Consider the following 22,749-nt stretch of genomic DNA (forward strand, 5'->3'; position numbering starts at 1 on the left):
CTCAAAAAAAAGCGACAGAGTTAATCGCATTAAAATCGTTTATTAATTTTTTTCACAGAATCGATTTTCATAAAATAGTAAATTACGGTAATTAAGCATTTTTAGCTGTTCACTATAGGAGAGCTGTCGGTTGTCGCGCCGCGGGAGGGAATCGATTCAACGCCGGCCGGGCACGTTGCCGCTCCGCACGTGTTTTGTTTGGGTTGTACGAGCTGGCAACGCCATGTTCGGTTCCCACATCCCGCCGAATACGATACGTCATCGTTAGAAAAAATAAGATTAGAAATAATTAGTGCGTGTGCAATGTTTGGTTCTTAATTGAGACTTTCCTATTACTAAATATGTTACTGATTTTACGATGACAAATCTTATAGGTACGTACATTGATTTACCTTAAGCGGATGCTACTATTCTATATCCTGTAGTGTATCGTGTAATTCTTGAGTTATTTTGTAAGTATTTACTTAATTAAAGTCCATCGGTTGCCAGTTTACTTAACTTTATTTTTTAAAGTAGGTATTGGTTTAATGAATGTTTCTTATTTGCCTAGTATTGAAGTGTTCCGTTGAAGTAATAAGTGCCTAATACCTTTACCTTTGACAAATTTTAATAATTGCTGACTCTTGTCCTATCGCTTAAATAATCCGTTCTGGGTGGGCCGGAAACGAATTGGCGATATTTTCTGAGATGTCTATCAGTTCTTTGAAAAAATTTGGCGTTTATTTGCCCTTCTAACGGATGATTTTCATTGAAAATTAAATCATTGCTTCGACTTGTGATAAGTCTTGTAATTATGCGCTAAACTCGGCAATCGTTCCATAGTATCACAACAAAAACGAGATTAAACATCTTAAAAACGACGCTGATCCTTAAACCTACACAAGGATTCCATTGTTTTACTATTTTATCATTAAAATTACTGTGATTTGAAAGGCAGTCCGCGGTTCCTAGTTTACGTAGTTATGGGCATTTACTGAGTGTTACTCAATCTTATAATTTGTTTAACTTATCCTTTGAATCTAATCTGTAAAGAAAGTGAGTTAAATAAAAACTTAAAAAAATAACGATTAACTTTGAGCATTTATTTCATGGGATAGTAGATGTAATGATGGATACATATATCACATACATTCCCGGACTGAAAATCCGGTTCCAATTGTTAGAATACCATTAGTGTTATTTGTATTAGTAGTAAAGTTAGAGCCCACAGGTGGTATTGTTCGACTCCCTGCTTGTTCTGGTGCTACTGGGTGAAGAGGAAGAACCAGTCTGTCCAGTTTTTGTCCGATGGCAATCCCGGTACAGTGTAACGCGGTGTCTTTCTTACAGCTTCTTTCTTACGGCTTTTTTCGGCAAAGTCACATCGACATGAGTATACCAAACGAACAAAAAATACGTACCTAAACGATATTTCCTTAAGATTTGATCTCATTATCGTCACTGGTGGTAGGACGTCCTGTGAGTCCGCGCGGGCAGGTACTACTACCCTGCCTGTTTCTTCCGTGAAGCAGTAATGCATTTCTGTTTGAGGGTGGGGCAGCCGTTGTAACCATACTGAGACCTTAATACTCATATCTCAAGGTGGGTGGTGGCATTTACGTTGTAGATGTCTATGGGCTCCAGTACCCAATTAACATCAGGTGGACCGTAAGCTCGTCCATCCACATATGCAATAAAAAGAAAAAAAACTTGACTTTTTGACTGTTATCTAAAAACGGTCTCTGTTATTTTCGATATAGTTGGAGACAGCTTTTATTCTGATATGTGAGACATTTAACAATATGACACAGTGTAGTTTAATAGTGAAGCCTGAATTTCTATTCAATGGCTGCGCGACTAATGCTTGAATTCCTACTTAACTATTGCTTCAGTTTTTATCCTCAATTCCAAACTCATATTTCAAGTAATAGTGGTAAGGGAGTATTTCAAGTATTAGTGGTAAGGGAGTATTTCAAGTCCATATGGGTTAGTATCCAACCAACGCATTGGTACCGCGTAGCCATCAGGGATTCTGTTTTGAAGCCATTAAAGCACTGAAATCGAGACCTCTAATTTGTGTCTCCGACGGGCGCTGATAATCGCCTAATACTACGTACCATGACTTCGTCTGCCCCTCTTAGCTAGTAAAAAAGTCAAATAAAACAGTTTTTTATTCGTAACAAATATTACAATTTATTTTGTAACACGATTTGTATTTTTAATACAAATAAATTGTTATTTTTCTATCTAAGGAACTCTACCATTAATTCTGATAATGTCTACAAAAGATACTATATAATGGATAAAGAATGATACAAAAATACACAAATACACTTCTTATTTATTGCATAACAAATTTGGATTGTCTAATTGGACTCCTGGACATTCCTGAGGCATATTGTGTGTCTAGAATACAATCTGACAACTAAGTTTTTTGTACTATTATATATATCCGCTGGCTGCTGCTATATTTTCTTAATATTTATAATTTTTATTCGCATATCCGTAAGTGCAGAGGTTAGTATCCAAATTAAAACATGACATTAAACAAAGGTTGACGAACTCTTATCTCTCATTTTAATGTATAACGTATGTATAACAAAGTTTATAATATTATATTGAAATAATGAGACGTATTTTTGGGGTTAAGTCATTAAGAATTGATTTCCTTTAAGCATCCCCGATACGTAATTTGAGGGATAGTAAAATCAAAGGTTAACAAAAAAAACTTTGTAAAACGCAGAGAATAATGAATTTTATTACGTAACACTTTAAGACAAGGCGCCGTGGCTTAAAGTGTGCGACGCGTATTACTCATCTACTTGCATCAAGCGATGTGACTACGGGTTTGCCGGTATTCGAATCCCGCAGGCAGGTGCAATATTTTCCGAAGAAATACGTGCTCATCGAGTGTTTCCGAATTACTTCCACCGTGAAGGAATAACATCGTGTAATAAAAAATCAAACCCGCAAAATTATAATTTGCGTAATTACTAGTGGTAGGTACCTCTATTACCCCGCCTATTTCTGCCGTGAAGCAGTAATGCGTTTCGGCTTGACGGTGGGGCAGCCGTTGTAACTATACTGAGACCTTAGAACCTATATCGCTCCTTTGCACTAAGACGTGAAGGTATAATTTTGGTTAACCTCATCGAGACGAGATGCAGCATAGGTACTTAACCATGAATTCTAAAATTATTTTTTATACTATAATAGACCTATTATTCACACATACAAACCCGTACATTGTATTAATAAAACTTAAACCTATAGAAGTATAGGTATATCAAAAGTACACGTGGACTACAGTGTGCTTAGTGCGAGTTTTTTAACGTTCTCGATATCGTCAAAGTTAAGCCAATTTTGTATGCAGTTGGAACAGCGCCCCTAGCGGCAAATGTACGCAAACGATCCCATTCCATAGAAATATGAGCTAACTTTTATGCTATCGATAAAAAAAAAAAAAAAAAAACGTGGAGGAGAGCAGCGACCGCCCCCAAGAACGGAGACGAAGAAAGAAGAAGAGAAGAGTAGACGGAAGAGGAGAAGATAAATAAGGAAGTCCTACCCACCACTACCTCAAGTCTGCAGTAGACCAGCCAGCAGTGCATCACCCCTGCCTCATTAGGTAGGGAGATTCAGCCCGGGCAGAGGGGTTTCCCCGAGGCCCGCTCCGTGCCCCCGCAAAGGGATACGACGACCCTCCGTCTCGTCGTCGCTATCGAGAACGTAAAAAAACTCGCACTAAGCACACTGAAGCAGCACGAAATTTTACTTGAACTCAACACAGATTTCGCATAGCAAATACATTCCATAAAAGTTCTCCCAATACGGCGTCATTTCTAACGAAACTTTTCGTCGAAATCTAATGAAAAGTGATTCTCAATCCCACGAAAGAAATCTCGCGGTATAGATGTAGCTAACTTTAACACAGACAACGCTATCAAGGCCTTGTAGTGACATCTTTCGCCCAATAGTAGAGATCAAACAAAGGGGCACTTCGGATCCGATCAAAATCTGAATCACACTAGCAATTATTTCAAGAAAGTTCATTAAATGTTATTGTAATCACAATTTTCGAAAGTTTGTTACAAATACAAGTTTTATACTAATTTTATCATGGCGAGGACAGATAGAGAATTAGTAATGAAACTAATGGATGAAATATTTGTTCGTGAATTTTATTAAATTTAATAAAAAAAAATTTGATCCTTCTGTTAGCGCAGCATTGATATTTTATTATGTGCACCAGCGTCAATGATCGATATTTCAAAACTTTTGGTTTAGGATTTATGTAAAATATATGTAATTTAAATGTACATATTTAAATAATTTTTACGATACCGTGACGCAGGCAGTTATTGAAAATGTATTTCAGTTTTCAATTTAACGCCATCTACCGTCACTATCTCGAACTAAGTTGCTGAATGTTAAACATTGACAATTGTCAAAATGACATCATCAAATCACGACTCTTCTCAACATATTAAGTGTATAATCTATGCTTCTCAAGCTTGTACCTACCTACTCATTAGTTTATCATTAGTAAAAAAATCATATCAAGTCATTTACCAAAAACCAGTGACCTACGTCAGTATTATGTAAGTAAGTACGAGGTATTTATTTTAAATCTAAAGAGCGCCTGTGGAAACTTCAGAGCAATAGTTACCTCAAGGCAAATCTTCGATAAGGAGCGATCTCTGGTTTTTATTTGTCGGATTTTGAGGACAACGGCGATTTTTAACTCTTTAGTTTAATAACTTTCTGTGTTCGCAATTGAATGGAATGATATTTTTTCAGTTGCGGTTCATGTACTATTTTTTTTTATTGCTTAGATGGGTGGACGAGCTCTTAGCCCACCTGGTGTAAAGTGGTTACTGAAGCCCATAGACATCTACAACGTAAATGTGCCACTTACCATGAGATATAAGTTCTAAGGTCTCAAGTATAGTTACAACGGCTGCCCCACCCTTCAAACCGAAACGCATTATTGCTTCACGGCAGAAATAGGCAGGGTGGTGGTACCCACCCGCGCGGACTCTCAAGAGGTCCTACCACCAGTGACTACTTATATAGTAGTTATATTTGACAGTGTTATTGCTTTATTGTGGAAGTCATTTACGTAGAAGTGTTAAGTACGTATGTATTTAGAAAAATGGGCTACTGCTTGCGAGATTTGGACTCCGGACACTCGCATCGCTCGATAAGAATTATGTATTTGCTGTCTGAACGTCTTTTGTTTTAGCCTTCAAACTGACGAGATTTGTGATAATTACAAAAAGATTAGGAAAAAGTTTAAAAGGCATTTTCTCGTCTGTTCGTCAGCTGTTTGTTTTGTTCAGTATCTTGAGACTTTATTAAGAAAATATATGAGTAGTTTTGAAAATAGTTTTTTTTTATAACAATAAAATACAAAGATAAATTGTTTTACTGTTTTTCAACAAATTTATTATTTCTCATTTCTGGCATAAAAAAATTTAAGGTGACTATTATCTTTAATATCATTATTACAATAAAATCGAAACTGTACGTACGTGTAAGCAATTAGGTATTATCAGAATTAGATTTTTTGGCGAACACTAGTACCTACATACATAGAAATAGTCACCCAGCGATTGCTCGTCTAAATATCAAAGAACGAATTTTATTTTCCTTATATTTATTTATTTCCATTACGATTAAGTCAGTGTAGGTCAAATTAAAATTCATAGAATCCAATTGTGTTGTACACAAAAATTTAAAATACAGTTTTATATACAACAATACTTTCAATGTTGCCTCATAAATCATACAGACCTAAAATAAACATGTTTATTTTTCGCAGTCTTAGTCACTTATCTATAATTATTACACTTGTACATTTAAATCATTAATCGTTTTCATTCCTATATAATTTACTATTGTATATTTGTAGGGAGTTTTTATCAGTGTTCAAGTTTCACTTAAACTCTTCGAAAATAACCTCACTTTTTAGTTTTAATACAATGACTATGATTCCAATGCACTCGGGACTTGTATACTGCACGCGTCAAGGAACTACAGAATGTGTAGTGGCTGGACCCACTACAAAGGCTTGCAAATATTCTGGGTCAATTTATCTGGGTAATTTACCATCCGGCTTTGGAATGAGCTCCTCTCCACGGTGTTTCCCGAGCGCTTTGACATGTCCTTCTTCAAATGAGGTTTGTGGAGAGTACTTAACGGTAGGCAGCGGCTTGGCTCTGCCCCTGGCATTGCTGACGTCCATGGGCGACGGTGACCACTCACCATCAGCCGTATGCTCGTCTGCCTACAAGGGCAATAAAAAAAAATACTAGATAGGGAATGTATTATATAGGCGGTTCCGCTTTGATCATCGTACTATCTTCACTCTGGTCTGCATACATCGTCTGCGTGGCCCCCCTCTGCCCTGCTATCTCTTTTAACAGCACGTCCTGTATCTTGCACCTGACGACCAGCTTCCTCACCGGCTCCAACTCCCTAAAATACGGAGCCAGAGACCTTAAGAACATCATGTCGTATTCGCTGTCCGTTTCGTTATAGTACGTCACAGTGTTGCGTTTTGAAGGATAATGTTCGTTGTGATTGTGTTTGTTCTCTTCGTCGTCATCAGAACTTGATTCTTCGTGACGCTGTTCCACTTCAGTCTCTTCCGTCTGGCTGTCCTCTCCGCTATTGCTTTCGCTAATCTTCGAAACCGCCGGATTATCTAAGAACCTCAAACAGTTGTAGTAGCGCCACGATTCTCGCTGGTTTTTTGCAATATTTGGTCTAGATTTTTTCACATAAACATCTTTCAGGTTTTTCCATTTCACTTGAATTAGTTTGTCTGCAATTTAAAAAAAAACAGAATGTATGTACAAGGCCTAATTCTAGTACATGGTATCTAGTAAACAGTTCAACTCCACGTTGCCCTCGGTGATTTGACTTAGAAAAGAGATCACATAATATTTAAACTTGGTCCCATTTGATTTCTGAATACCATTGTTAAGCATTTTTTGTTTTGTTCGCGCAGAGCTTTATAATAAACAAGCGGCCCGCTCCGGCTCTGCTCGGGTCTTTAACAAAAATTTCAACGATATTTGACGTTGTTTTATTTTTTTAAATAAAAGAACACTTATTGCGGCACAACTATAATAGTTAGATATATGCTGTCGCGACACTTTTTGATAATAATAATGTGTTCTACGAAGTCGTAGTACATTTAGTTAATTTTTGTACATCTTGGGTTACATCATTGGAGTTTTAATAAGGTTTCCTAATTTTTTCAAAAAAGAATATAGCCTATGTCACTCGGAAAAAGTGTAGCTTCCAAACAGTGAAAGAATTTTTCAAATCGGTTCAGTAGTTTCTGAACCTATTCAATACAAAACAAACAAACAAACCTTTCCTCTTTATAATACTAGTATAGACTAGTATAGAAGTATAGATTAATAAAATAAGTAGAAAAACGATTTTGAACATTCAGCGGGCAATATGATACAATGATCTCTATCTCGCTGTTGCTTGCGGAGTTGTTAAATTTAAAACAGAAACATCGAACAGAGAAGATCACACTTCATCATCATCGTTCTGGCTCATTCAATCAACGTCACGGAACGAAGGGTCAAAAAAGTTTGGGAATTTAGTTTTGGAATACAGAAGACTAAACGTTTGACGGAGTTCCTACATTTTCACACGTCACCACGCGATCAAAAACGTCTGCAGTCTTTTGCCTTCATGGCGGAAACGTCTATCATTTTTGTCTCGATACTAAAGCATTTCATTAGAAACGATCATCTTCTCTGTCCATAAGTGATTAAGAGCTTAACAGATACCGGCTAATCTTGAGACATCAGTCGTTTTTTTCCCCTACCTATTCGCTGTTAATTTAAGAGGCTATTTCAGCTACGCCTGGACGGGTAGATGAGCTCACGGGCTCAACCTGAGAGAATTTGCTAACACTAGCCCTAGCTAGAGCAGTGCTTCGCAAAAACTACCACCGGATCGGAATCGCGACCCACTTAGAAGATCCGACGAGAAACTCAGTGTGTCTATGGGAATTAGTCGTATTGTACACCGGTCACGTCATCTCGGATCCTCCCGATCCACTAACGGTGCTTTTAGGTACTTCGTCGTCGCTTGCGACGAAGGGCTCGACGAGTAAATTAACTCTCAGACACAGCCCACTGAGTTTCTCGCCGGATCTTCTCAGTGGGTCGCGTTTCCGATCCGGTGGTAGATTCTGCGAAGCACGGCTCTTGCTAGGGTTCGTGTTAGCATCGTCGTCAGGTTTGAGCCCCGTGAGCTCACCTACTAGCCACGGTTACGCTGAAATAGCCTCTCAAGGCTATAGGCAAGCTTAGGTAGGAAAAAAAAAAAAAAAAAAGTACACCGGATGTCTCATCATTCAGACTGAAACTCATAATTTATTTTTGGCAGCAATAGACAGAGCTAGGACGTATATTATAATTACGCTATATTATAATTTTAAATTTTAAAGATGTATTTTATGTGCGAGGTCGTTTTGTTACAGCCAGTTAATTTATTTGTTTTACAAAGTTTAAGACCAAATTCAAGAATTTTTCAATTAACAACAAAATGTAAGAATCAATGTATCTAATAATGATAGCTTTATTAAATCCCATATTAATTTGTATAATTTGTTGTTATTATCAAAAGCAACCTAACGCATTAATCAAATTATGACATACTTTATATAGCAAAGCATAATAGGCATTTTCGATCATCTTACGGCATCTACCGGAAACCTTTTGAACTATAATGAATTGACTCACGATAAACACGGCACAAAATCGCCACGAACACACAAATTCAAATCTTTCAAATCAGCACCTACGAGTATGCAACAAGTCAGGTAAAAAATAGTTGCATTTCATTCAAACCGAATTTCGGACAGCGCGGATAACATCTAGTTGTCTCTTTTTAGCACGCTTAAAACTTGCAAAGTTGCGATCCCCTTGGTTTAATATTATGTCATTTCCTCCGAGGCGGCGGCTATCAACAGCTGTTAACCACTACCGTCTACACGACGTTTCACTAACCTAACGTGTGAGGCAGTTGCATAGCATCCAACACTTCAAGCCACTTCTTCTTCGTCCAAGCGCGTATCTTGTAGTCTTCGTGCGTCCGATCCCAAAGGCAGGGACGTCTTTTGACTTCCTCAATCAATAACTCCATTTTTTCACTGGATAGGGTTAAGTTTCGGGCCATTTTATTTGTGCGCGGTGTACGCGGCAAACCGAGACGCGCTTAGCCGTAGTGATGCGCTGTCGCGACTGCCGACTGCCGCAGATAATGGCGGGCGTCCGCGGCTTGCCGCGTGCTCTCGGGGCGAGAGGGGCGCGACCGCGGCCACCGGTCGCGGCGCGATCGCACGCCGTTCTTCCCGCCGCGCTGTGTTATTTAAAATGCATACTCGTAAAGAATACTAAAATATTCTACGTCAGCGTTTTTTTTTGTAACGTCGTAATGAAATTGTACTACACACCGCATTGGCCCACTGAGTTTCTCGCTGGATCTTCTCAGTGGGTCGCGTTTCCGATCCGGTGATAGATTTTGCGAAGCACTGTTCCTGCTAGGGACAATGTTAGCAACACTTCCGGTTTAGCCCCGTGAGCTCACCTATACGTTAGGGTGAAGCTGAAATAGCCTCTTAGGCTATCAGCTTATGTAGGGAAAAAAACCCAAAAAAAAGCAGCATTGCATTTCGTGATGTGTTTATTCTGTGGCTGTGGGCTGCGTGTGTAGGTTAGTTTTCAAGATGAACCCTTCGTCGCTTTACACGGGTTTGACGAGAACAGCGACCGGTGCTTGGAAAGCCTAAAAGCATCGTTATTGTATCATCAGGATCCGAAATGACGGGTTTGGGGCGACGGTGACTGTACCATTCGGTCTAGAGGATTCGGTATGTAGTTTCCGGCGTCCAACAACCTCTATTGAACGCTTCGTTATACGAGATTAAATCATACGAGATTATTACATACGTTATTATACGAGATTAATATGGAGTGAAATGAAATGAAAATTATGCTTAAAAAAAAACATCGTTAATAAAATGTTTTATTCTAAATTTAAGTAGATAGACGTATGTATGGGATAGGTATGTATCTGAATCGCGGTTTTTAGTATACTTTTGTTCAACCCGTACGACAGTGATACTCATCCGTGCGGGGTCACATTCGACCTACCAAATTATCATGCGTATTTAATATTTAGCACATGACGATTGATTGTTGATGGATGATGTGATCACCAGTGGATGATTCACTGGTGGTAGGACCTCTTATGAGTCCGCACGGGTAGGTACCACCACCCCGCCTATTTCTGCCGTGAAGCAGTAATGCGTTTCGGCTTGAAGGTTGGGGCAGCCGTTGTAACTATACTGAGACCTTAGAACTTATATCTCAAGGTGGGTGGTGCATTTAGGTTGTAGATGTCTATGGGCTCCAGTAACCACTTTACACCAGGTGGGCTGTGAGCTCGTCCACCTATCTATATAATAAAAAAAAAACAAAAAAAAAAGATACAATGCACACGTTGTTATTTCTTTATCGCGGAATTCGTGGAAGCTTATTAAGGCGACACTTACCACACAGCCTCACATAGGTAGATACTAATTAATAGACAAGGACGCTTTTTCTTTAAAAAATGGTACCTTCAATCTTAGGTCATTCAATCTAATGGTGCCTTTATGGATAAACCACGAACGATATCAACCCGCAAAACAGTTATTAATCCTTCTGCGACTCATAAAAATTTAGTGAATAATCTTAAATCTTAGAATAGCTAATTAATTAAATCATAATATATTAGTTAAAATTTATATTCAGTTAAGATTTGTTATTATTGAAAATAGCGCCATCTAACTTTTATTTTAAAAATTACTGGAATATTATAGGTCGCAATACCAAAACGAGATGTCACTACTAACCACCAATCAAATGATTTAACCGCCCATTAAAAAAAATCAGGATTGATCGAATTCGATCGAAGTTATTTCTACGTCGCTTTCTTTAATTAGACTGTTGTATATTCGTATATGGGGTGAGCTGAGCTCCTAGCGCCTAAGAGTAGATTTTCAGTCTCAAAAGTACAGATTTCACCAGCTTCTTTCAAGATTGGAACATATCCGATCCGGTGGACCGAATGGTAAACAGTCGACGTCGCCCTAAACACGTTATTACGTATCCTGCCGATCCATTAACGGTGCTTTTGGGTACTACAAGCATCGGTTACCGTCCTCAGCCAAACCGTCGCTTGCGACGAAGGGCTCGACGAGTAAATTAACCAACCCATAGACATAGCCTATTGAATTTCTCGCCGGATCTTCTCAGTGGGTCGCGTTTCCGATCCGATGGTAGATTCTGCGAAGCACTGCTCTTGCTAGGGCCAGTGTTAGCAACACTCCCGGTTTGAGCGCCGTGAGCTCACCTACTAGCTCAGCGAATCTAGAATAATCCCTCGAGGTTACTCGAATAGACAGGATAAAAAAAAAAGATTGGAAAATAATAAAAATTTCCACTAGTGTTCGCTCATTGAACGTAACTCGATCATAAGACCACTGAAAGCGCAAAATTTAAATTTATTTTATGGATTACATTTTAGCTTTTGTATTGAACAGAAAACATTGCAAATAAATTGTAGCTTCAGTTTTTATTTTTAAAATAACTTTTTTTTTTTAAAGCATTCCAAGGTATTTGTGTTATATATACCCAAAAATGATTGTATGTTTGTTTGTTCGTTCAGTTTAATCGGCTGAGCTGATTTTGAATTGGGACTTTGACTGGCACATAACCAGCTTGTGTTATGAGTAGCTTAGGAAGTAATTATTTATCTATTAAGACATTAGAAAAGTAATCAAGGGTTCCGCGCAAAATAATTTAAACCCATGAAGTTGTTAAGGAGACCCGCTCTAAATAGGGAGGTGCGATCTTATTAAATAAAACGATAAGCTTGTTTACATTTTTATTTAGACACGGTATAAAATATATGTGATATAAAACAGCACAGTCGTAATTAAAATAAATAAAACATTCATATACAAATATAAGATACTAGAATTCTTTTCATTTAAAATTAAAATAATTCAACGTTATTTTAGTTAAAAAGTGAATTATTAATTACATATTCGAACTTCTGATTTCGAACGCTCTTAAATGAAATAGATAAACACTAAGTATCTTTTTTTTTTTTGGTAAAGTCAAAGCTGTTTTTGGATTAAGTACATAATAACATCGGTAAACTGGCTCATTTAAAATCATAGACATAAAAAAAAATGAAATATCTTGGTTGATAGTTTTTTTTTTATAATTAATGCATCTTGCTATGTCCAATTATGGTTTAACTGTGACAGTTTGTGTATTCGCAGACTGAGTTCTCGAGTTTAAGGCATATTTTAAAGAACATTTTTTGGTTTTATTTTGAATCGTAATTATTTCTGACCTCTTTTTGAATAAAATCATTGTCAAAATCAGATTTGACGATACCAAAAACAATTTTTTTGTGCATTAAATGTAATTAGAACATGTGACACGAATTAAATTCACTGTGATTTTTTAATTGATTATTTCAACAAAATATTCTTCATACATAATAATTTTGTTTGAATATATTTTTAATGTTTTTAGTTTTCTCACACAAATATTTTATTTAAGCATGATTATCACAGTGAACGTATCTTACAAAGGTTTTTTAATTAATTAAAATTAAATTTGACGTGTGCCTCAGGCTCCAAAAATTAGGTACACCGCATTTCGAACAACAAAACCGTGTCGACTGACAGTTTCCCTAATTTTTGTAGTCAAAGTTACATAGATAAAGTGGTCTGAATTCCGTTTTTTTTTTCACAATAAATATACACATTGACATTTAAATAGTAAATTCTAAACACTAATTACACATTACGATTAGTCGGCTTGACGGTAGCTACGTTAACTGTAAAACTTTTTACAACACAGCTATGAATTTAGTGCGCTTTTATCGTTTAACTTTGAGGTGGTAGTGCGGAGGCGTTTTTTTTTTTTTTTATTGCCTTTGTAGGCAGACGAGCATACGGCCCACCTGATGGTAAGTGGTTACCGTCGCCCATGGACTTCAGCAATGCCAGGAGCAGAGCCAAGCCGCTGCCTACTGCTCAAACTGACATTTGACTATTGTAATCATTTAAGATTACACTTTTCAGTCGGCTCTATTCGACATGAATGTATGGCCTGAAGCGTCTAGACTTACATGAGGAATGTACAATAGACTTACTATTGATGGCGTTTGCTGTATCTTTGGCATCGGCGACAGTCATGAGCAACGGTAACCATTTACCATCAGGTCATCAGGCGAGCTGCTACACTATTTACTGACCTATTTACTGACCTGTTTACTGACACGAGTCCTAAACTAAAACTTTTTGGCGACCGTAATTGTTTTTTTTATTGCTTAGTTGGGTGGATGAGCTCACAGCCCACCTGACGTTAAGTGGTTACTGGAGCCCATAGACATCCACAACGTAAATGCGCCACCCACCTTGAGATATAAGTTCTAAGGTCTCAGTATAGTTACAACGGTTGTCCCGCCCTTCAAACCGAAACGCATTATTGCTTCACGGCAGAAATAGGCAGGGTGGTGGTACCTACCCGTACGGACTCACAACAGGTCCTACCACCAGTAAAGTTGTGTAAAAGGAGTCACAGAATGATCTGGAAAACGAAACTTTAACGTGAATGCAGCTTTAAAATTAAATCGTAAAAGCGCATATTGTTCATTAGTGTTGTGAATCTGCATTTCGCAGTTACCGTAGCGTTACAAAAAAACGTATAAAGCGGTAGCGGAATGTTTATGCGTTATATTACGTTGTAAGAAATATATATATGTACAGGTAACACTCCTATAACGCGGTAAATACCTTTCTACAAAGTTCCGTGTTGTGTGAAACCGTGTTATATGAGACTAGAAGCCAGTACGAAAAGGATAGTAATTTTTTTGAATGAAACATTTCAACTATGCCTGTATGTAATTACGAAGTAAAACGTTGAAAATAAAATTTAACTCGCGACAGATTCGTTACGGCTAGAGAGAAAAAATACAATTTAGGAAGAGCGAGAGTGAGAAAATAGACACAGCGTCTCGCGAACCCCTCGACCGTGGAGAGAAGGAAAAGAGGGGAACTGACATATGTCGTTTCTATTATACACAGCGTTCCTTATCACAAGAGAAATTTGACTTAAGGATGAAAAATGAAGAAAACCACAATACGCATCGCAAAAGAAGTTTCACTTCTTTCATAATTCTAAACAAAAATCTCGTTATCGTATTATGTGAGTCCGGCGTTATAAGAGGGTGTTGGGGAATTTTTCTTTCCGTGTTATAGGGAGGTTACCTGTATTTAAATAAAACTTTGTCTTATACTGTATAATACCAGCACGAATTTTAACGTTAGCTTTGTTGTCAGTCTGTGATAATATCGAGCAGTAAGTTTAAGCGACTTGTACAGTGGGTAGTCAAACAAATGTTTTACGTCACCTCATTCCTGATAGATTACAAACTATATACTGCGACTTAAATATATGTGTAGACATAAACCCAAATTTCTCAAGACATTAACAATAAGATTCGCGCTGGCATTTATCGCGAGCACACAAATATAATTCCAGCTAAATAAATCCCAAATCTTGCGTGGAACATCCGTCGATGTAGACTCCACACGCGGAACTGGCAAGTCGTTTTACACACAGTTTTGCAAGTTCGCTGTGAAACCACATCATATTTGGCACGGCAATCAATCGATAGCTATAATCATTTAGATTAATAATTCGGCTCGTGCGCCCGCCGGGATAATAATATATTAAATTCGGACCAATTCAAAAATTCTTCAATTCGCTTACACATTAAGAAATAAACAGGAGAAAAAAAAAAACAATATCTTTGGCAACGTTCCGAAGCGTAAATGCGCTAAGCTTAATTTTAAAACAATATCGAAACATTATATACTTATAATAATAACTTGGTTTTATTTATAACATTAATGCTAAAGATCTTAAAATTTACAACATCGACGAACAAGTTATTTTTTTTTATATTCAATATGGAATACTTAAATAAGTTTAATATCGATATATTTAATTACATATAAATTATAAATGTTTTTTTTTTCTATTTCAAAACGAGTTATTATGCATTTGCTTAAGACAATAGGGGAACTGATGTATGAGGAATAATCGCGAATTGGGCACAGGGCACACAACGCTGTCTCCTAGCTTTTCTAGAAACCACAGTCATTATAACGTTACATGCAATAACAATGTTGTTATAACGTTATCTAGAAAAAAAAAGCTTTATGTTCGTTCTGTTGTTGTTTTTTTAAATTTTACAGTCGACTTGCGATTTGTGTAGCGGTCTGAGAAATGATACCAATACGACTAGCGTACTGGAACTGGCTAGTAACGTGTAATGATTCATTTATTTAGCTCTATGTAGGTTCACTTGTTTTGAAATAGAATTTTGCAATCGCCCATGTTGAGATTCGCCGTTTCTTTTATTTAAAAATCTCGATCTATCAAATTTAATTCGACGCATACGAATCTAACGTAACGATTTCACGACAACATTACATATTTGAAAAAATATACATCGACTTCCATTAGGTATACTATATTATATATACTATATTTAGATAAAAATAAGTTCTACACAAATCTTACAGTTGTGAGCGAATATAAGAAAATCGTTATGTGATATTTTTTTTTTGTTCTTTCTTTAATATTAAAGTTCTAATAACATCGAAAAAGATTCTTAAATACGATCGATGATTCGAAACGATCTATTACTCTGTTATTATGAGCAAGGGCGGATCCAGCTTTGGCGCCAGGAGGGGGTCACATAGTCGTGGGCAAGTTAAGAACTTATAATTTAATTTTGATAACAATAGATAATAAATAAATCATAATGTTCTTCAATTAGTCCAAGTTAGTTCAAGTCCTGGAACTAGCTCAGGGGGGGGTCATGACCCCCATGACCCCCCCCCTGGATCCGCCGTTGATTATGAGTACATGTTACTTCGAGACACAACAGAATTAAACGCTTTTTTATGATTGCTTCATTACTATTAATCTTTCATATTGGCCTAAGCTAAAATAGTAGACAAAATAGCGTTTTTTTTTTATTGCTTAGATGGGTGGACTAGCTCATAGCCCACCTGGTGTTAAGTGGTTACTGGAGCCCATAGACATCTACAACGTAAATGCGCCATCCACCTTGAGATATAAGTTCTAAGATCTCAGTATGGTTACAACGGCTGCCCCACCCTTCAGACCGAAACGCATTACTGCTTCACGGCAGAAATAGGCAGGGCGGTGGTACCTACCCGCGCGGACTCACAAGAGGTCCTACCACCAGTAAAAAGCTCTTTACAGCTTATTGTACTTTGTGTACCAAAACCGTAGTTTTAGTACTGAGAATCGCCAAAATTTTAAAGTTTTTATACTGTGATTCACAGGTTAACGTCCAATTTATGTTATTAGCAGAGTAATAGTTCATTGGTCATCGAAACTCTTATGACTAGAAATTAATCTAAAATATATTTTCATTTGATCGTAAATAAGATTATAAATAATATTTGGATCAAGCATTGGACCCGAAATAGTGGAGATGAACATCAATCCATACTCAAAAATACATAGAAAAAGTAAAGTGGCTTAGCATTGGACAGGAAGAAATAGGCAGCTGTGAGTAAAATGGAAAAAAATATCTCATTACGGACACAATATTTTCTTCGGAACGCTCTGTAATTCGTTTTACTTAGTTAATAATATATTTTTACAAACGTTTTCTTCAATTAACAAATTATAAACCGCTCTGAGAGTAAAAGTTAAAAAAAAAAAAAAAAAATGTCTAAATTATATACTTGAAGTTTTAGAACACCGTCTCAGTCTCTTAGGATGATGATGATTTCAGATTATAAGCTTATTATGATAAGATCTTTCGAGTATAGGCAAATAAAAAGAAACGCGAAAATCACCCCCTAGAATACATTCTCGACGATTTAACGCCCACATACAATTACAAGCAAAGATAGGTTGATGACTCCAAAAGCGATAGAATAAAAAAAACCTATATTTTTCAATTACGAATTTCCAATGTTTGGTACTGCAGCGCGCGAGTTAATATGATTTAAATTGAAAACATAGGCGGAATCTAGCTGCATTAACTTCAGACAATGGGTTAACGAAAATTAAACATGAAAATTATTTAAGCTTAGTTAGGTAAATGTGTAGTGGTTTTCTTCTAGAGAATGGTCTAGAACAATTAAAAAAAACTGATATGAATAATTGATAGTTTTATCTTTCGTCGAAATAGCTTTTTAGTAATTAATGAAAGTTGCTTTATTTACACGATTTGCGTTAAAAACCGTATTTCATTTTACATTCGCGGCGCCGAAATGTTTTCAGAACTTCGTATGCAAAAAAAAAAAATAACCGATAATTTATACATATAAATAAAATTGGAGTGTCTGTTTGTAATAGTGAAATGACCGCTTTTTACTACATGCATATGAATATATATACGGTAAATACACCAAAATAACATTTTTTACAATTTTTGTCTGTCTGTTCGTTCCGGCTAATCTCTGAAACGGCTGGACCGATTTTGACGAGATTTTCACTGATAGGTAGGTAGCTGATGATGTAAGGAGTAACTTAGGCTATTTTTTTTTAGAGTAGCTTCGCCCCGCGGCATCAGCCGTAATACAAAAATTACCGTGGGTAAAATCGCGGGATTCAGCTATCAATAATAAAATTTAATGTTTCTGAAGCGAAGCGAGGGCGGGTCGCTAGTTATCTAAATAAAATGATATGTCGTAGATGATAGATACAATATGTATATTTAATTGAAATTGAAAATTACGATCGAAGTAAGTAGTATTAGATTATACCGCGGAGGAGAAGTACTAAATTTCTGGTAAGCGGGCTTGTGGTTCAATAACCTTTACTTATGCGTCACGTCACTCAAAACTATCGAAGAAAAATTTGTTGGGTTTGCGATTAGTTGGATTTTTTTACAGACCTCAACAGCCTGTAGATACAATCTCATTAGCGAACATCCACTGACAACTACAAGTCGGCTACACGTTATTTGATGTGAAAAATATGAAATGTAATTATTACAATTCACAAAAAGTCATACAAAAATCTGTATTGTAGTTTCGTAACTAAACAATAATTTATCGTGTTGCTTATTTTGTAATACAGCAAAGCAATGAGCACGAATTTATTTTGTATTTATATCGAATAGTTTCAAATCCTGAATAGCATTACTTCTCTTTACTAATTTATATTTAAACCTCTACGATAATGTTACTATTTTCGGAAAATACATTAAAATATCGAACAAATATTAAGTACGTTTGAGATTAAGATTGTTTGGCGTTTGTGTATGTAATTTTGCGTGTGAGTGAATAGAATTGCTGTAAATACCCGCCGAATGACTCTCGGCATTGTAGTAACTAAAACATGTAAATACAAAATTAACTATGGAGTATGGATAAAGTACATACTAATAAGTAATCAAGAAAGTAATTACGAAATATAATAATACTTATATTTTAAACATCGATAAATACATTTATTAAAATTATTCTAGGTACTACTACCATTTAATATCTATTGTTCAAAGATGGCGGGTTTCCGTAACTCCTGGCTAATTCCGTCCATCCCATTTCGTGAATGTCTTAAAAGTGAGCGAACGAGATGGAAAGTTTAAGTAATTCAGTTCACATTCTAATCTTGGTTGTCGTCATTTAAAATTAAATCTTTTATTAAAAAGTTTCATCTCCAATTATAATTTGCCGGTATCTGCTGAATGTCACTCGTGATAAATGTCACAATGTTCTAAAAAGTACCTATCATTGTTATATCTTTCCATTAAATTTGTGTCGCTATGCAGATAAGTCGTCCGTTTTGTACGATATGTGTCCGTAAGTATTGAATTGATTGGGTACCGGCGCCAATAAAAATGACTACTGGATCAATCTCTCTATTACCTTTGTCCTGGCAAATAGTAGACGGAAGATTGTCCTTGATTTTAGTCGATCAGATAAACTATCATGACCACAATCGTTGAGCAAGTAATATGAAAGTGAATGTAACAAATGGAACTGAACTACTCAAGAGTTTAGACACCCCCATCATGATTGGTCATTTAAGCATCGCTTGCAGCGGACTGCTGCTTCATGAGGTCTATGTCGCGACTCACGCTGACCTGGGTCTTCAGTTTCTTCTCGTGCTTGTCGTGTTTGTCGGGGTGGTTGTCGACCACGCTCACGCCGTTCTTGTGGCCGGCCGGCTCCGGCTGCTCAGGGTCCTCCTCTTGGAACTTGCGGTTGTACCAGTGAAGGCATACGTATCTGAAATCAGACAGGCAGTTTCGTATAGTCAAGCTATATAGCTTTTGGCGAGTAGCTTTGGCCGTGTGGACAAAACTTTATATCGCGTGGAGACCCGTGGTCAAAGGTGGGAAAAGTTCTTTCCTTTTGGAAAACACAGCGGTACCAAGTTGCAGGGATGAACTCTGCTTCACCTAGAAGATGAGAGCGAACCTAAGACCCATGAAAGACTATCAAAAGTGTCGTCCAGGCCCAAATTGACAGAGTCTTAACCTCTTCGAGACAAATACCATGTTTTCCGAGGTAAATCTGTGCCATTCCATAAATATCGATCGATTCTGTATGTATATTGTGAGTCTATGTAACAAAAGGGCCTCTATATATTAACAACGTGAACTAAGCGTTCGATCAAATTTAGCGGTTACCTAATTAAGTGTTCAGTAATCGGAATACGCAAAGGTCGGGCTGTCGGCGTGAGGCCGCCACGTGGCTTCTAGAAACTGCCACAATAATAATTGGTTTCAGTGATTATGTGAATTGAAGTTTTGGAAGTTAGTTCATGAACGTTTGTCAGTTCGGTACAACATGTTAGAATGTCTGTTCCGAAACGCTAATTTACTGGTGGCAGCACCTCTTGTGAGTCCGCACGGGTATGTACCTACCTCCACCCTGCCTATTTCTGCCGTGAAGCAGTAATGCGATTCGGTTTGAAGGGTAGGACAGCCGTTGTAACTATACTGAGAGCTTAGAACTTATATCTCAAGCTGGGTGCCGCATTTACGTTGTAAATGTCTATGGGCTCCAGTAACCACTTAACACCAGGTGGGCTCGTCCACCCATCTAAGCATCCAACTTGGTTGTCAATATTATGGCCTTAGTTATTGTTAGTGATTTGTCTAGTCGTTGATGGCGGACTTGTGTACCAGAAAGCCTCGAATCCTTTTCAGGTCGTCTTTGGTACATAATTATGGCTGCTTATCGTGTTATAAAAACTGGTAGCCTAGGGGGCTATTTCGGCTTTTCGCGGACGGGTAGATCATAACGTCCTTATAAAATTATGTAAGATATGAACAATGGTTAAAGACAGCTTTCAATAAATTCACACCGGTCACCGTCCTCGTCGAACCCGTTGCTTGCGACGAAGGGCTCGACGAGCGAATTAACCCATAGACACAGCCCACTGAGATTCTCACCGGATTTTCTCAGTGGGTCGCGTTCCGATCCGGTGGTAGATTTTAGCGAAGCACGACTCTTGCTAGGGCCAGTGTTAGCAACACTTTCGGCTTGAGCCCCGTGAGCTCACCTACTCATTCTGCAAATCTAGTATAGCCCCACGAGGTTACAAGAATAGGTACGAAATAAAAATAAACATGTGTATGCGTAGTTTCTTATGTACAAGCTGCGTTTTCTGGGCGCAGTCTGTCCCACCCCTTTGCCTGTACACTAAACATAATCACCTTCCATGCGTATTTCCGATTCGAACCTTCTGGATGCTGTCATGGATATGTATTATTCGTAGCACTGTCAATGGTGAACTAGTAAGAACGCGATTGATTGGCGTTGGTCATTATCTAAGACGGCTAGCCATGTAGTTGCTAACCCTGATGATAACTAGTAGATAAACATTGTAGTGAAACTAATGATTTCTTGTATTGCGTTTTACCTTAACACAGCTCCTAGAACGCCCGCCCCTACCATTGCGCCGCCTGCTCCCATCAAATAGTATCGATGCTGAGCAGCCTCCGCACCAGGCGACAGTTGTACCAGTCCCACCACCAGTACCACGATACCGAGGAGTAGTAAGCCTACGACAGCGTGAAGAGCTGCCACCTGAAAAATATAGAACGTCACGAGTCTTCTTAACCCTAGAAAATAGTATGCCGTGTCTGTTTGAAATGTAGGTCTGGTTTTAGTGGCGTTTTTTTCATGTTGAGAGCATGCGTATGAATTAAAAAAATACTCTATTGCACTGCTGTGCTTCAGATATCGTTGATGTCCATGAACAACGGCGCTCACTTTCATTCACGAGCACATCAAAGGGAAAACAAAATTGTTATTTTTATTTAATTCCGAGCATTTTCATATTTATAATCTACCTTTTAAACCTTCTCTGGACTTCCACAAATAATTCAAGACCAAAATTAGCCAAATCGGTCCAGCCGTTCTCGAGTTTTAGCGAGACTAACGAACAGCAATTCATTTTTATATATATAGATAGATAACCCTTCGCAGCCTTTGGAGACTGCGAATTGAAGATCGTTTGTGCGATTCATGCAAAAAAAAAGTTAATTAACAATACTCAATGCACCTACAATATTGTTAGTTCATCTGTAGCGTTTCCGAAATGAGGTTCACGTTATTCTAGCGTACCTTGCCGCATACGTAGAGCTCGTTCCTCAGTCGATGGTGCACTGGCGAGGGCGTCGGGTCCACGTCCGGGGCTCGTCCGAGCTGCAAGGGCAGCTGCGAGGGCCGCCGCCCCACGGCGCCTCCGCCCCTCTTCTCATTGCGCCGGCGTTCATGCCGCACGGCCACTGCTGGCATCGCGCCGATCATCTTGGCTGTACAACATCCATCCAGGCTCATACGTCACACATACACGTCATCATCCTTGTCTACTCTAAGGGGGTGTGATTTACGAATAAATATCAACCAGAGAAAGAGTCAAATCGACTGACTCCGAGAAACTGTTCAACTTCAGATTTATGTACCTTACATTCTGGAGTGAGAGTAATATATCGCTCCAGATATAAAATCGGTGAAGAAAGCAATTGCAAAAGAAAGCGTTGTCAGAACAGAAATAACGAAAAATTTAAAACAAATATACGAATCATTGTACCCAAGAAACGAAAGGCCCGTAGAACATAAGCTAATTGATCTCTTACTGCACAAATACTAAACCAGCAAACAAAGCAATTTAATCTACAATCCGTCGTCGAAGACCAACGTAAAATCACAAAACTGCCATTAGCATAATAGCACGAATACGCTATAAAGACGGCGGAGACATTTACGGAATTCACGAGAATCTAATATGCCTTCACATTTCAGCTTAGACGGATCGATATTACGAAAATTTCGATTGATAAAGCAAAAATTAGCAGGACTTACTGAGGTTCTTTGGTGAGCTGGGACAGATCTCAACCGGACGGCGAGATGTGCATTTTTCAAAGGATCTTTACAAAGTGGAGTCTGTGTTCTCAGATATTTAGAACTCACAACTCTGTTCCTAGTGTTGATGTTATTTCGATGTCGTAGATAACATTTCCCATTACTAAACTACAACATAGTTAGTGATACGTCATGGGACAATTATTAATAGACAGAAGCGAATTTTCAATAATTCCACTAGTGGTAAATACCTTATCAAAATAATTTTTTTCAATGGTTGAAAACAG

The 22,749-nt window shown here is 37.8% G+C and overlaps 2 protein-coding genes across 2 annotated transcripts in view; both read right to left on the bottom strand.

The window, feature by feature from the left end:
* Window positions 1-5,397: 5,397 nt before the first annotated feature.
* Window positions 5,398-10,017, bottom strand: LOC101744651 (transcription factor Adf-1). The gene is made up of 2 exons (XM_004926348.5): window positions 9,024-10,017; window positions 5,398-6,808 (listed from the first exon to the last, which is right to left on the bottom strand). The coding sequence occupies exons 1-2, from the start codon at window positions 9,190-9,192 to the stop codon at window positions 6,309-6,311; spliced, it is 669 nt and encodes a 222-aa protein (XP_004926405.1). The 5' UTR covers window positions 9,193-10,017; the 3' UTR covers window positions 5,398-6,308.
* A 1,916-nt stretch (window positions 10,018-11,933) lies between these two features.
* The window catches only part of LOC101746563 (uncharacterized), a 65,324-nt gene continuing 54,508 nt past the window's right edge, over window positions 11,934-22,749 (bottom strand). Inside the window, exons 3-6 of the mRNA XM_062673475.1 lie at window positions 21,722-21,912; window positions 21,015-21,181; window positions 19,228-19,372; window positions 11,934-17,265 (exon numbers count right to left, since the gene is read on the bottom strand). Of these exons, the coding sequence (XP_062529459.1) occupies window positions 17,254-17,265; window positions 19,228-19,372; window positions 21,015-21,181; window positions 21,722-21,912 (515 nt within the window). The 3' untranslated portion in view covers window positions 11,934-17,253. The remainder of the gene's footprint in view (window positions 17,266-19,227; window positions 19,373-21,014; window positions 21,182-21,721; window positions 21,913-22,749) is intronic.

The sequence above is a fragment of the Bombyx mori genome, chromosome 17 (assembly GCF_030269925.1).
Source record: "Bombyx mori chromosome 17, ASM3026992v2".
NCBI lineage: Eukaryota > Metazoa > Arthropoda > Insecta > Lepidoptera > Bombycidae > Bombyx > Bombyx mori.

What these genes read in the sequence shown, in the direction of transcription:
- LOC101744651 (XM_004926348.5), bottom strand. Translation starts at nt 9,192, where the DNA reads ATGGCCCGAAACTTAACCCTATCCAGTGAAAAAATGGAGTTATTGATT. An exon ending in GCAACTGCCTCACACGTTAG is followed by an intron (nt 6,809 to 9,023) that starts GTTAGTGAAACG and finishes TTTAAATTGCAG; the next exon opens with ACAAACTAATTCAAGTGAAA.